Source organism: Ipomoea nil, unplaced genomic scaffold (assembly GCF_001879475.1).
Source record: "Ipomoea nil cultivar Tokyo-kokei standard unplaced genomic scaffold, Asagao_1.1 scaffold0188, whole genome shotgun sequence".
NCBI classification, from domain to species: Eukaryota; Viridiplantae; Streptophyta; class Magnoliopsida; order Solanales; family Convolvulaceae; genus Ipomoea; species Ipomoea nil.
In genome coordinates, this window is record NW_017616616.1 from 1,815,842 (window position 1) to 1,834,139 (window position 18,298).

General features: G+C 36.9%; 4 protein-coding genes and 1 non-coding gene across 5 annotated transcripts; 3 read left to right on the forward strand and 2 right to left on the reverse strand.

Moving 5' to 3' along the window:
• Window positions 1-5,795: 5,795 nt before the first annotated feature.
• On the reverse strand, window positions 5,796-6,608 carry LOC109186374. The gene has a single exon (XM_019336329.1). The coding sequence runs from the start codon at window positions 6,606-6,608 to the stop codon at window positions 5,796-5,798; it is 813 nt and encodes a 270-aa protein (XP_019191874.1).
• A 1,079-nt stretch (window positions 6,609-7,687) lies between these two features.
• Window positions 7,688-9,072, reverse strand: LOC109186382. Its single transcript, XM_019336339.1, has one exon. It carries the CDS (start codon window positions 8,996-8,998, stop codon window positions 7,688-7,690), a length of 1,311 nt encoding a protein of 436 aa, XP_019191884.1. The 5' UTR covers window positions 8,999-9,072.
• A 2,294-nt stretch (window positions 9,073-11,366) lies between these two features.
• LOC109186392 lies at window positions 11,367-12,050 on the forward strand. Its single transcript, XM_019336351.1, has one exon. It carries the CDS (start codon window positions 11,367-11,369, stop codon window positions 12,048-12,050), a length of 684 nt encoding a protein of 227 aa, XP_019191896.1.
• Window positions 12,051-13,880: 1,830 nt separating this feature from the next.
• On the forward strand, window positions 13,881-15,041 carry LOC109186399. Its single transcript, XM_019336363.1, has one exon. It carries the CDS (start codon window positions 13,881-13,883, stop codon window positions 15,039-15,041), a length of 1,161 nt encoding a protein of 386 aa, XP_019191908.1.
• A 1,506-nt stretch (window positions 15,042-16,547) lies between these two features.
• On the forward strand, window positions 16,548-16,620 carry TRNAR-UCU. Its single transcript has one exon. It is a non-coding gene; the product is annotated as a tRNA-Arg (tRNA).
• The last annotated feature ends 1,678 nt before the right edge of the window (window positions 16,621-18,298 follow it).

Sequence of the window (18,298 nt, forward strand, 5' to 3'; positions counted from 1 at the left end):
TTGGGGTATGTAATATAATCATGTTTGGTTTAGGGTTATCTTTTATTCACACACTATAATATCCTTAACATATTTTCATATATTTTAATAAATTTAAAAATTAAAATAAATAAATAAGATAAAGGTATCATATATAATTACATGATTTTAAAATATTAACTAAAATATTGAACTTGAGAAACAAAATTATTTTATATGCTAACCTAGCATAATAAAAATAATATATATATATATATATATATATATATATATATAATTACAAAAATAATTATATATGTGTGTGTGTGAGATAAACTAACATAATCAAGGTTATCTTACATAACCTTAGAAATTGAAGGGAATCACATTCCCTTCAAAATCCTATGTGGAGGGAATGTGACATTCTTGGGGAATGTTAGATTCCCTGAGATAATGTGAACCAAACATAGGAATGTGAGTTTTGGAATGTCACATTCCCTTGGTTATGTTATATAACCTGAACCAAACGTCCCCTAAAGTTAATAACAAAATAAAATTTATAAACTTATTTTATATTTATTAATTAAATTGTATTTTGGAAGAAATTAGTGTAACATAGACAAGATAGGTAGACTGTAATGTCAGGTCATGCGTGATTTGACTTTTGCATGATCCTTTGATAAGATTTCCGATAAGTGAATGGGGTTCGGCCTTTGACTTTCTAATAGCCAACAGTTGACCCAAAGTCTTTGGTGAGGAATACGGTTATTGCTTAAAAAAATTAAAAATTATCCAAATATGCATCCGTTCGATGGCTATGAGAATAGGTTTCTTAATGAATTAATTTCACTTTGACTTTAACGACTTTTGAGATTTTATTATTTTTGATATATAATTTTTTTTTTTTTAATTTTATTGTCTAACTTTATTAATTTTATCAATTTTGGTTATTTCGATCAAATTTATATCAAAATTTTGTCAGATTTTATATTTTTAAGAATAAAATCGTCTCAAAGAAACATCTTCAATATATAAACAAAATCATTGTAAAATCATATCTATAGGTGTTTGATCAATGAGAATAATGAGAAAGACGTGTAGAAACTAGATACAGATCTATGAGACTTATAGCGTCGACAATTGACAAACTTTTTTTTTTTAATTTTTTTATTTCAATATGATTTTTCTTTTGTTTAGATATTGAAGATTTGTCATTGAGATAACTATTTTGCCCTTAAAATATAAAATCCGGCAACATTTCACAATCAATTTAGCCGAAATGACCAAAACGGATAAAAATAACAAAGTTATGCACCAAAATTGATAAAATTTAAAGTTGTGCACCAAAAGTAATAAGACCTTAAAAGTCATCGGACTAAAAGTGAAATTAATTATTTCTTAACTGATTTTATTACAAATCAATTAAAGTAACTAATATATGATGTATGTTTTGAATTTGAAATATTATAATCAGATTAAAACATAGGCATAATTAAATACAAAATATATTTATTTATAATATCGTTATGCGAAAAGCACTATATAAACCAACCTATTAAGTATATACTTTGTATGTCAATAGCAATTGGACTTGGCTTATGAGATCTCTGCTTGTCAGATTAGGTTGCCAATTTGTTAGGAGAGGTGGCTCAAGTTCAACCTAATTCGACGATGACTTGGTTCAATGTAGTTATTACTTATTAGAGGCTTGATATGTTTTTTTTTTTTTTTTTTTTTTTTGTGGTATTTTTAGTACTATTGACTTTATTACGTATCTGTTCTATACTTTCTTAATCTATTGCATTCCGAAGATAGTATTAGGTTGGTAGCCTGTTGACGACCACCTTAATTGTCCCAATGATCACATGCACTGCATTTGTGCAACCAGAATTATCCCCACGGGTGCATACATTGCATGTGCTTGCTTGGTAGCGTGAGAAAGTGCACAAACAATTTTTTTTTTTTTTTTTAAAAAAAAAAATCTATCAATAAAAGAATGTCACTAATCTCTCTCCCCTCTCTATAACATGAGAAAAATCTGACAAAAAAATCATTCATTTCATACCAATGGTGTTGCTAGAGAGTAGAAATGATGAATTGAGGTAATTGCTCCGTGTTGTCTTGTCTTTTTTGGGTGGAATTATACGCCGGAGTGAGGAGATGGGGCAATTTATATCGCGCAACAGGGCGCGCATTGCATTTGTGCGCCCTGATGCAAAACAACGTCATTTCACATAATTGTATAAATAAATACACTTAATTGTATAAACAGACACATATAACTGTATAAAAAAATACACATAATTGTATAAATAAATACACATAATGATATAAACAAATATACATAATCACGTCAACTCTCTTCCGCGCCTCTCAAAACGATATCGTTTTGGGAGGCACGAGATGCACAATGCTGCGCGCGTCGTGGTGCAGGGTATAATGATTGTCTTGTGTGTATTTGGGCTGTGCAGTGATGAATCATGGGCTTGGTCTGGTCATCACTAATCATTCAAAGAAGTAGACAACCTTGTGGGCTCCCAACATAACATCTTTCCACTTTTTCATGTTGTCTCACATCATCTGCACTTACATCTCATGTTCTGGGTTGCCCACTCAAAGGGTATATCATGTTCTGGGATTTTTCATTTTTGGTTAAGTTCCCCAATCAAAAAGTACACTTTTTTGGCCTATTCAAACTCCGAACCTATTATGTGGGTAGTTCATCAATAATTCAAAAAAGTTAATAATTTTTTATTGATAGTTTTTTTTTTTTTTTTTTTTTTTTTTTTTTTTTTTTGGATAATAGAGGAGAGAGATTAGTTCAGCCCATAAAAATAAGACAAAACCCTCACTCGTGCAACATACCAAAACACGAGAAATGACGTCGTTTTGATGTCGACTTAAAAAAAATAAAATTCAAAATTGCATAAGTACACATCTATAATTTCATAACTATACATCCTTAATTGCATAATTATACATCCAGAATTGCATAAATGTACATCTAGAATTGCATAACTACATATCCATAACTTCATTACTATACATTCAGAATTACATAACTACACATCCATAACTTCATAACTATAAATCCAGAATTGCATAACTTCATAACTATACATCTAGATCGAATTGCATAAATATACATCCATAATTTCATAACTATAAATCCAGAATTGCATAACTATACATACATAATTTAATAACTATACATTCAGAAATTATGCACAACATAATATTATTGACGGGAATTGAAACTGATTTTTATTTTTCTTAAATTAGACACGCATTTTTAGTCGTCGTTTTTGCATCCATATGCGCAACATAATTTGCCCCAAAACAGTCTATTACTCTTTCTCTTACCCACTTGACAAAAATCCGAAAAATGACTATTAGAATGCTCTAATCCCATCTTTGATTCTCACTCGAGCTTACTATTCCATTTACAAGTTACAACGGACTTTACACACATGTCTAAACCTTCTCATTTGTAGCTGTCTAGCACCTAAATGTTCGTCATTCCACGTGTAAATATTACCTCATTGTAACTGAGGGTCCGAACTCAACTAGTGGCTAAAATTTTGTTCCCAAGTCATCATCTCGAGTGATTAAGAGTTCTAAAATTTTTGTCCTTTACTTAATCTAGTAAGTACCAGTCCAATTTTTATGTAGATGTGTTGTCCAGTTACCTATTTGCCTTGCTGCAGACATGACAAATATTTATACATTTTCGAGGCATATTAGTGATTTATCGATCTCCTCCATCTAGACTCCATTGTAGGACATCAGAGTTGCAACACTTGAAGCTTAATTTATTACTGCTTAAATTCTCAACATGAACATTTTCTAATAAGGTTAACATGGGTTCATTAGTCTTTAATTCTGATCTGTACTGTAGCCCGGCCGCATATGTATGTGCGGTAGATCACGCAAATAGTCAGGGGCGGAGCTACAATGGACTAGTGGGAGCTGCCCCCACTCGATCACCCCACCCCGGCCCTTATATAACCTTTGTATGTATATATGTATATATAGTACAAGTTTTAAAGAAAACAGATACATGTTAACAAGAGTTGAGTTAGACCAGTTGGAGCGTGCATTTAATTTGTACCTAAGAAATGTGGGTTCAAATTTTTTCTTATGCTTTCCGGATCCGTCACTGCAGATAGTGTACCACCCGTCACACGCACTATCTGCGTGTTGTAACAACCCTCCCATCCAAATTAAAAGGATCGGAATTCAGAAAGGACTACGATATGCCTAATCTCTTTTTCACCTTCCCCGCACACTGCCACCTACATGCACTTCCACCCTGGCCTTTTAATTTCCTTCTTAAATTCACAGCACTAGCTACAATAATTCTCCATTCATAGCCCTCGCTCCATGCAAAATTCTTTCATATCTAAGTTCCATAATTTCTTCTAGTCCCGGGCTCTCGTTATCAGGTCAATTACTTAACAATTAAAGCCAACAAATGTGTGTGTTATAGTTTTTTTTCCAGGAAGTTTTCAAGGGTGAATCGGTTACACGTACTGCCGTCCAAGGTAAGTTTTAACCGAGCCTAGAGAGCCCTGCCTTCATCGAAAGCCGCCTGCTACTTTGCAGTTGTGGATGGATATTCGGTGTTGTTTTGTTTGGAGGGTTCACCCAAAAAAATCACAAATCCCAACCAGAACACCTGAATATCCATCCACAACACCAAAGTCATGGCTGCTTATGACTTAAAGGGCTCTCTGGCTCCGTTAAAACCTACCTCCGACGGCAAGTGGGCAATGGAAGCAATGTTCTCCGACCGTTGTCATGAAGACATTCCTTGACGGCTTAATCGCTCCGCCTGCCGGTTGGTATCCATAGGAAGAGACTTATTATAGTCCTACTAGTCTTTTCGTGCGATGCACAAATTAAAAATATATGCTCAATATTTATATCTTTTAAAATAAGTAACAAATTCCTACTCATTAAAATATATATATATATATATATATATATATAATCAAAAAAAAATTTATTATAATAATCCAATATATAATGTCTACGAATATTATTATTATTAAAGAATATATAAGAAAATATATGGTGGATGCATGTGGATTGTAACAATAATGGAAAAGATAACAGAAGTTATAATGGTAGGTATATTTTTGTCCAAAAATTTATATAGTACAACTCTAAAAGCATAATGTACAAAATGATTAACATTAAAAACCTGAACATAAATAAAGAATATAACTCTGATTGAAACTTATTATATTTTTAGATTAGATTAGAAATGTTGATTCCATGTGTAAATATTGCCTCATTGTAATGAAGGGTCCGAAATCAACTAGTAGGCTAAATTGCTAAAATTTTGCTCTCCAGTTATTAAGACTTAAGAGCTTCAAAACTATTGTTCTTTACTTAATCAATTAAATACCAGTCCAATCTTTATATAGCTGTGTTGAACTTATTAAAAACTAACCAGAGGTACAACTTTATAAATATTAACCTGCCCATAAATATGAAATTTGCCTTGTTGCAGGCATGCCCAAGTATCTATACATTATCGAGGCACATTAGTGATTTATCTCCTCCATTGTAGGACATCAGAGTTGCAACACTTTATCCTTAATTTATTACTGCTTAAATTCTCAAGACGAACATTTTCTAATCAGGTTAACATGGATAATTCTTGCAGATAGATAGATAGATTGTTCTTACAAATCCAGAATATATATGGGGATTCATACACATCTTTTACAGGAAACAAAATACTTAACATCAGTTAATGAATTCAAGAAACAAGTGAAAATGAAAGAAAAATGTCAACACTTTCAGGATTATATTTTCTCTATTCATTCTCAGTATGAAACATCTGCATTTTCTCCATCCATTCCACCTGTTATTCCCTGGATAAGGGCCTGAGTGGCCGCCTGAGAAGCACCACTAGCTAAGCCATTAACCAAGCTGTTCATAAGACCACTTCCCAGATTTACAGTGGAATTCCCAGCTGGCCTTACAGGTCTGCCATGAGGTTGAAGCTGATAAGTAGCCATTTCAATCCCTGCAGGTGGCCTGACAGGGCTGTTATGAGCCATTGGATTGATGAAAGAATTGGCTGGGATGTGATGGGGGGCAGGGATTGTGGTTATGCAACTCAAGTGAATGTCAAATTCACAGGCAGTGCAGTGGTATAGCCAGTTCTTGGATCCCACCTTTCTGCACAGATCACACGAGAAGCGGTTTCCCTGATAAGGAGGCGAGAACGTGAGGCTAAGCTGGTGGTGGTGGGACGAGTGAGCGAGGAGCATTGGCAACGAGGCGCATATCGTGTGGAGATCAATGCCACAGGGCTGGCAGTGGTAGGAGAATCCATTCCCTCGCTTCCCACAGGCGTCGCAGCTGAATAGGCCTTCGGGGTAGGCTGGCGTGGGCAGGAGGGAAAGAACGTGGGCTGTGTCGAAAGGGTGTGTGAGTTTCTGAGGCATTTCGAAGCATGTTTGATGGAGACAGAAGTTGCAGTGGGTACAAGTGTACACTGCTGCAGATTTAGCCTCAAGGCAGCAGGCAGAACATGATTGAAAGGGATGAGGATTTGAGAGGTGAAGGGGGTGGGGATGGCTGAAATGAAGCACAGAAGATTGGTTAGTTTCTGATGTGTTCACTCTCCCCATTTTTCTTCAATTCTTTAATTTCCCCTCTCACCTAAACTGTACTAATTGTGCAATGTTAAGTACTGCAAAATTGATTCATTAATTGGTGAGAATGAAGTTGGTGGCATGGATTCATGGTAATCATTGAAATATCATCTCATAATGTCAAAGTCAATACATTGGACAGCCTGAAATTTGTGTGCAAATTGTCTGTCAGACAGTTGGATATGTGATTCCTCTGACCTATTCAAACCAGAGATTTGGTCTTTGGGCCGCAAGATTGGAATTGCATAATTAAGTGCATTGGCAGGAAGCTAGTTAATTATTGTGGTGATCATGATCTTTGAGACTTCTCTTAATAGAGTCAGATCAAATCTTTACTTTTTGCTGACATTGTTGGTGTTGCTCGATTTAGAACCACGTAACTATTTACTTGAAACTATTAGAGCTTTCATAACATGTGATTGGAACTGTAATTGTGAACACATTTACAACAACCAGATACTTGTGTAGATTGGATGGCGACTCATCATGACCACACCTATATAGCCATATAGGTCTTCAAGTGCTCTAGAACTAAGGACCTAGCTGGTTACTTTTTGTGATATTATGGGCATTGCCCTTCCCTGATTTGTATAATTTACTCCTTTTTTTTTTTTTTCTCCATTGTCTAAAAAAGAAAAGAAAAAAGTTTATTGGCTTGGTGATAAAGACTTGTGTCATTGTATTGATATGATGTATATACAAGAGAGAATATTACAGTGCTAATTAAATAGACATACAGTGACATACAGTGACTGCAAATTTGAGTTGTAGTTTCATTCATGCAACAATTACAAGGTACAACAACTTAAAAATCACGTCTCAGAAAATGATTAAATTAGTGAAACATGATTCTCGTACTAGAAAATATCACAAGTTCAATTCCAACTAATAATATCTTCTTGGTCCAGCCAGCCTGTGCACACTTTCCACTTTCAAGTAGTGCATGGCTGCGAGTTTCCTTTGACAAAAAAAAAAAAAAAACAATAACAAAAACAACAGTTTGCATAAGTGCATGTATTCTTGAACAGTACGAAGTTGTCTTTGTTTCATTCATTTCAGAAGTTAAGTCCTCCAAACAATCCAGCCAAAGTATTAATCATGGATGCACCACCATCACCTCCAAGAATGTTGCTCAAATTACCTACGCCACCGCCGCCGCCATCGCTACCTCCCATCAACGCTTGCAACAAGGCAGCTCCTCCCCCACCGCCGCCGCCACCACCACCACCAGTAAATGCCTGTAAATAGTCCAGCCCTCCAGCTCCACCAAATCCTCCTCCACCACCACCACCACCACCGGCGGCGTTTAACAATTTTAGGTAGTGATCTAATCCCCCTCCACCATTCAACCCTTGCAAGAAATCCGATCCCCCACCACTTCCGCCGCCGTTTAACAATCGTAGGTACTCGTCACCATCACCGTTAACTCCACCCCCGCCATTCAACGCTTGCAAGAAATCTAATCCTCCTCCACCACCGCCACCAGGAAAGCTGCCTCCATTACCAGACTGACTTAAACCTCCACCTCCCACCCCACCCATCGCCGCCGCCGCCGCCGCCTGCTGCTCACGATAAAGACGAGAATAATTCTCAACATATGCCCTCACCAACTCCTCAAAGTTCTGCCCACCACCATTATTCCCCTGCAAATTCACGTTTGGTGTCATCAAATTCTGCAACGGAGGCCTGTAAAATTGCTGTGGAAGAACTTGCGGCGGCCTAAACCCCAAGTTAGGCTGAGGAGATAAATTAATCCTAGAGGCAGAAGCATTAACAGTCTTTGTGCAGTTCAAATGAGCATCAAAATCGCAAGAATGGCATCTATACTTCCAGAACTTACCCTGCCCAAGACTCTTACAAATGTCACAAGAAAACACTTGTGTCTGGGAATGAGGACTGGGGAATATGATCTGAAGGGGATGGTGATGAGAATGGTGAGTTACAGAAAGCGGGAGAACCGCGCACTGGACGTGGAGGTCAAGGCCGCAAGGGATGCAATGGTAAGAGAAGCCATCGCTTTCTCCCCCGCAGGCATCGCAGGTGAAAAGGCCAAAGGGGTAAGGGGCTTTGGGGAGGAGAGTGAAAACGTGGGGTTTATGGAAAGGGTGAGTGATCTCTCGATGCAGTTTGAAGCAATCGGCGTGGAGGGAGAAGTTGCAGGTTTTGCAGGCGTAGAATGGTGAACCAGAGAGCAGTTGAAGCTTGCATGCTGAGCAAGAAAGGGAGGATGATGAAGATGATGATGATGAGGGAGTTATTAGGCCTTGTTTGGTATGGTGGGTGGTGAGCTCCAATGGGTGTGGGTGACTGAAATGGTTGACAGAGTTTTTGGATAATGGAGTAGCTCCAAGCTTCACCTTCCCCATTTTTCTCTGCACAAAATTAAAACTAGTTTTGGCTATGGAAGTTGCAGGAATTGAAAGCTGCGCTTGATATATACATACAAATTGTAAAGATGAGAATGGTGGGTGGACTCTAGCTAGCTAGTAAGGGTATGGGCATATTCTCAGGTCAACTTAACGCGGATTTGGCTTGATTGCATGCACATGCATGACTCAAAGGCTTTTGCTGCCTAAATGATATATAGAGTATATCAGATGACCAAGTCAAGCCAATAATATAATAGCACACAAGAATTTCTTTCCCTTTCATACTCCATCCACAAACTATTTAAAAATGGGTGACTCCGATCCTGGGACAATCTCAGGTAAGTTGGTCATGTTCTTGACTTGGCAATTACAAAGTTACAAGTTCAACTCGATCTCAGCAAGAATGACTAGTCTTCTTAGATTGATCGAAGCAGTCAGCTTATGAAAAATCATACCCGTCTCACACATGATAATCCGTGAGACGTCTCATGGGAGTTTGCTATTAGAAATAATTATACTAAATCTCATCCCAAAATAGTCCCAATTGATTGAACAATCTAAAGATGTTAATAGCTTGCTTTGTTAATCGTTGCAAAGGTGTATGGATCATATTGTGTACCAATATATATACGAGTACTTTAGGGAACTTATAGACACAGCCACATCCACGATTTAGGTAAAATTGTTAAGTTATTGAAATGAAAAATAGTACTCCCTCTGTCCCATTTTGTTGGTCTAACTTTCCTTTTTAGTTTGTCCCAAAATGTTGTCCACTTTCCAAAATTAAACATCACCATCATTCTACTTTTTCTCAAATTACCCTTATGACTTTTGCTTTTATTTCCAAAAGTGAAAAAGTGAAAAAGTGAAAGGCATAATTGGAAAATACATAGCATTTACTTTAATTCCTTAAAAAGCGTGCAAAAAGTAAATGAGACAACCAATTCGGGACGGAGGGAGTATATAATTTATATTCGAGAAAATTACCGATTTGGTCCCTCGACTATGAGGATTTCACCAATTTGATTCTCGACTACCAAAATTACTCAATTTGGTCCTCGACTATGACATTTTTACCTGATTTGGTCCTACGTGTTATTTGCAGGTCAAACCTAAAGGGAAATTTTGGAATTTAAAAAAGGTATCTTCCTTCTTCTTTCCTAAATCTAAGTCGTTTGTTTTATATAGATAGGTTATTTGTTTTCGATAGCAGTCGCAACTTCAATATGCAACCAAAGTGCCGTGAATCATCTTCATCTACCTATAATAATTGAATGATGTTCAAAAATTTGCTGCCTTGTACCAACGTCATTTTCATCCAGCTATAAGCATCTCCATTTTCGAACATCATTCGATTCTTATAGTTGGATGAAGATGATTCACTGCACTTTGGTTGCATATTGAAGTTGCGACTGCTATCGAAAACAAATAACCTATCTATATAAAACAAACGACTTATATTTAGGGAAGAAAAAGGAAGATACTTAGCTTTTTTTAAATCCCAAAATTACCTTTTAGGTTTGACCTACAAATAACATTTAGGACCAAATCAGGTAAAAATGTCATAGTCGGGAACCAAATTGAGTAATTTTGATAGTCGAGAATCAAATTGGTGAAATCCTCATAGTCGAGGGACCAAATCGGTAATTTTCTCATTTATATTCTTTACTTTCAGACTTAAACTTTTGATGTAGACACTTATACAAGACTGAAGAAAATAATATATATATTTTTTTAATTTACACCAATATTGTGGGTATCTTGAAAACCGGTTGTTTCTGGGCTAGTATTAGCTTGGGCAAATTCCAACTTCTTCACTTTTGAAATGTTGTAAAGAAAAATATATTATAACAATAAAGTAAATGTTGACTCAAAATAGAATAAGGCCGGAAATGTAGACCATATATACCCACAGCACTAAATGTCTACTTTGGAGTTTGGACTGTATAGAAATGAGCATAGAGTGATAGAACAAGATATAATAATAATAATAATAACAACTTGGTAACATCATAGTTTGAAGTTTGACTCTCAATAGATCGGAGAGCCTAATAATTTTTTTAGCTTCAATTAATTAGTTATAAACCGTATTCAAAAAAAATTAGTTATAAACCACTTAGTCTGATTTATTTTTTGATTAGAATCACAAAGTATGATTTACTGTGTACAGACTTAGACAGTAGATTTTCCTCCTCACTCTAATATGGAGTATTAAAATGAATATTAATATTGTATTATCAACTATGTACCCATGGTAACGATTTTACTACATGTATAGTAGTAGTATAAATTTTGGCGTTTTTCAAGATGCATAGCCTCGTACAAAGCTAGATCACCGACCGACGACAACATTCGACGACGGACGATGAGCCAAAACCAAGATTACGACCACTTCGGCCACCGCCACACGTTGGTTCCGCTCGCCCTAGACGACGGAGAACGGCTGACATGCAAGGGCTGCGAGCTTCCAATCGACCATCCTTTCCACGGCTGCATTTCCTGCGCCTACTACCTCCACGCGCCGCGCTCTCTCCAACACGCCGCCCACCCCGACCACCCCCTCACGCTCCTCCCGGCGCCGACTTACTCCGGCAAGGACTACGTCTGCGACGCCTGCCGTTCCAAGGGAACCGCCTTCAGCTACAGCTGCTGCCACTGCGGCTTCGACGTTCACCTCCACTGCGCTTCCCTGCCGGAAACCGCCACCCTGCCGGAGAAGCACCCGCACGCGCTGAAACTGGTGTTCGATTACAAGTCCGAGGAGAACACCGTGTTCCTGTGCGACGTGTGTAATCGGGAAGTGGATGAAGGGGGGTGGAGATATTACTGTGCTGGGTGTGATTTCGGAACCCACCTGCATTGCTCGGGAGTGGGGTATCTAGAGCGCGTGGGTGATGACGGCGGCGAAACGGCGGCCGGAGTTAATGATCCGGTGGCGGCGATGAGGCAGGCGACGAAGGAGATGATGGAGCTTCAGCTTGCGACCGCTAGGATGCAGAATTCGCTGAATTTAAGTGCGGCATATGCAAACATGATGAGGCGTTGGTGATGATCATGATGTGTTGAATCACTTTAGAATCTTGTTTAATCTTGGGTTATTGTAAACTTGAATAATTTGCTTGCAACTTCATTTTTTTTTTCAGTGAAAATGGTCAAATAGGCTCCCGAATTTTAGCTTAAAAGTCAATTAAACCCCTAAATTTTTTAAATGTGCAATTACACCCATCAACAATTCATTTAAGTGCAATGAAGCCTAAAAACAAGTTAATGACCTGCTATCACAGGTCATTAGAGTTCAGGCCACCTTCTGGAAAAAAAAAAAAAAAAAAAAAAAAGTGACCGGCAAAATTTCGGACAAAAAAAAAAAAAAAATTACCGGTGACCGACGAACGGTCGCCGCCGGTTACCTTTTTGTCGGAAATTTCGCCGGTCACTTTTTTTTTTTTTTTTTTTTGCTGGAAATTTCGCCGGGAGGTGATCTAAACCCTAATGACCTGTGATAGCAGGTCATTAACTTGTTTTTGGGCTTCATTGCACCTAAATGAATTGTTGATGGGTGTAATTGCACCTTTAAAAAGTTTAGGGACCTAATTGACTTTTAAGTTAAAGTTTGAGGGTCTATTTGACTTTTTTTTTTTTTTTTTAATCATGTTGTACAATTATAAAATTAAATAAAATTAGTATATTATTGTTGGTTTAATTTACATATATCATCAACCCTTGAGCTAATTAAGGTTTTGTAAAGTCGGCCAACTCAATTCATTTATGGATGATAAATTGTAGACAAAGATATATGATTGAATTTTGATAGTCCGATCTTAATGTGGCCGGGAATTACACCTCATGATTTATCCCTCAAACTTTAAAATTTTGATAGTCCTAAGTATGGGATGTCACAGAGTCAAGCAAAGTAGCCAACCAGCTACAGAATGAAGTTACAGAGAATTCAAACATTAACATTAAAAATGAGAATAATGTAACAAAGGGAGATGGGTGGATAGATACAGATGGAGTTGAAAAAGTCAGCAGTCCAACTTTAAAATTCTATGGAACACTCTGTAGAATATAATGTCAAAGTCAATGGTCGATTATTACAGCTAGTCTACTACTAGTTAGGATGAAGAATAAGTTGAGCTAATAATGAAAATATTATATTTTCCAATCCCCCAAATTTAAAGTTATAAATTAATCAATAGAAAGTTTTGATGGATATATTGTGCTTGCCCTACGAAAACAAGCTCAAGAAATCAAGTCTAAGAGAGTAAGCCCAAAGTGGATGATCATGGGTCAGCTAGACCGAGCTCGACCTTAGGATCGACTCAATTAAGGTCTAACATCGGAGTTGGGTCGACCGAGGTCATAGCCAAAGGATATGGGTCGGAGGTCAATATTGGCAGTTACAATTGTCAATTTCTTGTCTAGCAGCTTGTGTAAACACCTTTTGTCTCATTCTAACGAACACTTCATATATATTGTAATATTCAAGTAATATAATAATAATAATCAATATAATAGCAAGAAAACATCGTAATTCCATTGTCCTTTTGATCATTTTACTTGTCTTTGCATTCCAATTCCCTGATTAATTTTCTCCATCAAGTTAGCTAGTCATTTTATCTCTGAGGGAAAGTCTTGCACCCTATTGACTATTGCACTACGCAGAATCTTATCGCTAAATCAATATGAATTTGTCCCTATGTGAACTATCATATACAAGTATTTGTGCAAGCAAAGTTGTCCATCTAGTCAAAGTTGACATAAGCTAATTAAGAGTAGTGCTTCAACTTGCTTAGCTTGTGTGATGGGCATAAGTACACCTTGCCTACTCCATTTCATGTATAAGGCATACTATTACTAGACATTCCACAAAGAGAGAGAGATGGAGTTCAAGCATTTTAGCCACAACCATGGTTTGGTGTTCCACCAAATGCCCCAAAGTGCCCAAATCCAATGCTCCGGCTGCCACTGCCTCGGGACCGGCCCTGTCTACACCTGCTGGCGCTGCTCCTTCTTCCTCCACGACCAATGTTTTCGGGCTAATCGCTCTCTCAAACACCCCTCCCACCCTCTCCACCCATTGACATTGACCCCCTACCCCACCTACCCTTCCAACTCTTTCTATTGCAATTCTTGCACCCTCATTGGAAGTGGGTTTTCCTATTCTTGCTCCGAATGTGACTTTGATCTCCATGTTCATTGCGCTTATTCTCCTATCCCTAATCAACCTATCCCTTGCAGCCACCCAAACCCTAACCCTATCCCCAATTTTAGTCCCCCTACTGTTCACTCCCCGGCGCCGGCGGAGCCGGAGTCTGAGCCGCCGGTAGGGTTTCCGACGGGAAAAGATCGGGAAACGACTCACTTCAGCCATCCCCACCGCTTGAAGCTGACGGAAGTCCAAGAAAAGGACGGGAAAAAGTGCTCCGGTTGCGAGTACATCGTAACCGGTCCGGTTTACACCTGCGTTGAACCGGACTGCGGCGTTGACTTTCACCTCCACAAGAAATGCTTCGAACTGCCGAGAGAAGTCCGGCACAAATCCCACCTCGACCACGCGCTCACGCTCCTCCCCTCTCCGCCGTACCAAGACGGCTTCGCGTGCAACGCCTGTCTGGAGAAGGGCTCGGCGTTCGTCTACCACTGCACCACGTGCTCGTTCGATCTCCACGTGGAGTGCGTGCGCTGGCCGGAGAAAGTGCAGCGGGACGACCACGAGCACGCGCTGTCGCTCTTTTACGCGCCGCCGGTGCCGAAGAAGGACGGAGAAGAGCCGGCGGCCGAGGATGAGGAGGAGAAGGTGACGTTTGTCTGCGACGTCTGCCATCACGGCGTGCACGAAATGGCGTGGACTTACTACTGTCACGAATGCGACTTCGGAACTCACTTAGATTGCGTGGTCTCGAAGGTGCAGCCGCCGGTGGATAAACCGGTAGACGACGACGCAGCGGCGGCGGCAGCGATTCAGGAAGCTCAGATGAAGTTGGCGCTGCTTCAGCTTCTTGTCAATGGCGGCGGCCCTATAGAGTTCAAGTTTTCGTGAAATTCAAATTAATTTATTCCCAATTTATCGCAGAATTAATTTTTTTTAAAAAAAATTATTCCCTAAGTTCATTTCATTTTAATTTAATAAATAAAATCTATTAGTTATATGTGGTGATGGTTTTTTGCTCCCAAACCCAACGCGAAGAGGGTAAAAATGGCAAATTATTGTGTAGACTGTGAAGACCACGGTCTAAAACGATGTTGGAAATTTTATGAGTTAGAATAATGTACTTATGAGTAGGGGTGACAAACAAATCAAACTGATCGAAAATTCGTTGACCGATAATCAAACCGCCCAAAAAGTTCAGTAATCGATTTTCTAGTTCAAAATTTTTTAGTTATTTCGATTTTTCGGTCGGTTATTGATTTTTTTGAAAAAAAATTATGACCGACCGAAACACCAATACTTAAACAAATGAAAAAAAAAATTAGTAATTTTATAATATATTTTAATGTAAAAATAAAATTAATGTTTGAAAGTCTTTATTTCTACGTTTGGGATTTGAGACAAGGAAAAATATTCATATTTTTAGCCACTATTTAATTAAGTACATACTATTGGTAGCCATTGTACTCTTAATTTTTTATTTTTATTTTTAAATGTCTGATATATATGTGTTATTGAAGTAATATTACATATACTCCCACTTTTTATTTCAGTATTCGTTGCTGAAATGTCATTATTTGATTGGTTTAAATAACAAAGTGGAGCACTGTTTTTTTTTTTTTTTTTCATTCACTTTAATTTATTAGTACACGTGGTGGGAGTTTATACTTCATGAGAGTACATATATCATTTTCCGTGTCTATTGGTTTGTGGTTTAACATATGTTAATAGAGTCCTGACAGGTTATGAATCCTAGAAATACAAATCAATTATTATGCTCGAAGTTCTCAATTACTTGCAGTAGTGTAGATTTTAATTAGTACGTACTTCTTTGGTTAAAAATAACGAACTTAACCGACCAAAAATTTTGATTTTCGATCGGTTCGGTTATAAGAAATACCTCGATTATGCGAAGGTTACTATTTTTCCGATTATTTAGGTTATTAATAAAAAACCGATCGATGTTCATCCCTACTTATAAGAAGGGTTTTTAACTAGCCCTTAGCTTATATGTATAGTAGGTTTTTAACTAGCCCACTGCTCCATCATTGTGAATACAATTGACCAATCTCATATTGTCGCCTAAAAAAAAATTACTTTTTAATTAAAAAAAAAACAAGTATTATCATAAATTGACCAATCTCACATCATCGCCTTACAAATTAATTTTTAATCAAAAAATGATAATCAAGTATTGTCAGTTTGTCACAGGTGAATACTATGAGATAAAGTTTAGAGAGGAATGTAACATCTGGATATTTATTTAAACATTAACACTGGGATAAGGGCCGATAAGCCATTACAAGTATTGGAAAGTGAGCTATAGAAGTAGTTATAGCAAATATCGACCTACTTTTTCTACGGATAAAATCGTTCTGTTTTGAAAAGGTGTAACAAGCGCCCATGGCCTAATGGATAAGGCGCTTGACTTCTAATCAAGCGATTGTGGGTTCGAGTCCCACTGGGCGTGTTTTCATTTTGATTTTTAAGTCATATCTCTCGCCTCCCTAAGTCCTAAGTGACCCATGTCCTTTAATTCAAATGTATTCCTCTAGATAGACTAGAACCATATCAGATTTAACGACCGTATAACTTATAAAAAAAAACATTATATTATATAATTGGCCCACTTGACAAACCTAGGCAAATTATACTGTGCAACCGTGCACACTATTTTATGTTCATAATTATTGAATTATATGTTCATAATTATTGAATTATATATTCATAATTTTTGAACTTCATATTCACAATTACAAAATTATATATTCATAATTCTTTATTGTTGGACTATGTATTCACATATCACAGAACTATATGTTCATAATCGGATAATCATACAGTTTAGAAATTATGAATCTACTGTATAAAAATTATGAATCTACTGTATAAAAATTATGAATCTACGATTTATAAATTATGAATCTACGATTTATAAATATAAATTTGGAATAAGGTTCAAATTGGCCACTGAACGTAACCTGAAAGTGCAATTAGGCCATTGGACGAAAAAAAAGTGCAATTAGGCCACTGAACACTCCAAAAATGTGCAATTTTACCTGATAGCAGGTTACCCTCAATTTTAGCAGGTTATCTGCTTACGTGGCAGCTGAGTTGGCATTTTTAATAAATTTTAATTAATTTTTAATAAATTTTAATAATAACTTTTTATTAAAAATTTTTTTAAAAAATAAAAACGACTTTATTTTATTTTTTATTTAATTTTTTCCACTTTTTTATAAAATTTATTATTAAAATTAATTATTAAAAATTATTTAAAAATTATTAAAAATGTCAACTAAGCTGCCACGTAAGCAGGTAACCTGCTAAAATTGATGGTAACCTGCTATCCGGTAAAATTGCATACGTTTGAAGAGTTCAGTGGCCTAATTGCACATTTTTTGAGTGTTCAATGGCCTAATTGCACTTTTTTTTCGTTCAGTGACCTAATTGCATTTTCAGGTTACGTTCAGTGGCCAATTTGAACCTTATTCCTATAAATTTTATGAATCTACAATATAAAAATTATGAATTGAAATTGTGTGCACCTTGCATGGCCAGTGCACACCGTTGCACAGCGTAACGTTACACAAGCCTAACTACACGTACAAATTAAATAAGGAATTGAATATATCCCCATTATTGAGGCAAGTTGTATTTTAGAAATCTGCATTGACTTTTGAAACATTCTAAATACTGTACGTATTTTTTACTCCCCATTCCAACAAGTCTTAAAGATCAAACTATGTGCATGCATATATACACACATACAGTTGGCTGCAAGAGCTAGAAACATTCAACTCTTAAGAGAGCATTGACTTGCAATAATTTTGGAAATTTTTTGATATACATACATGTAAGGTTATCACGTTGTATCCCTTCAAGTCTTTGATCTGGTGATTTAAGTTATTAAGTTTGTGTTCTAATTATCTATTGAGTAAGTCTCATTATATTGTACACTTGCTAAACAAATAATATGAAACCACAAAACATAAATGTCGTATATTAGTATGTCATACAAAATTTATGACGACTCCTCAATCAATGTAACACCCTTAATTAACATACATAAGTGATGTAGGGTTTTGGCAAGACAACCAATATAATGGCTCAATCTTTTTCTTTGAATGTGTTCAATTATATATAAT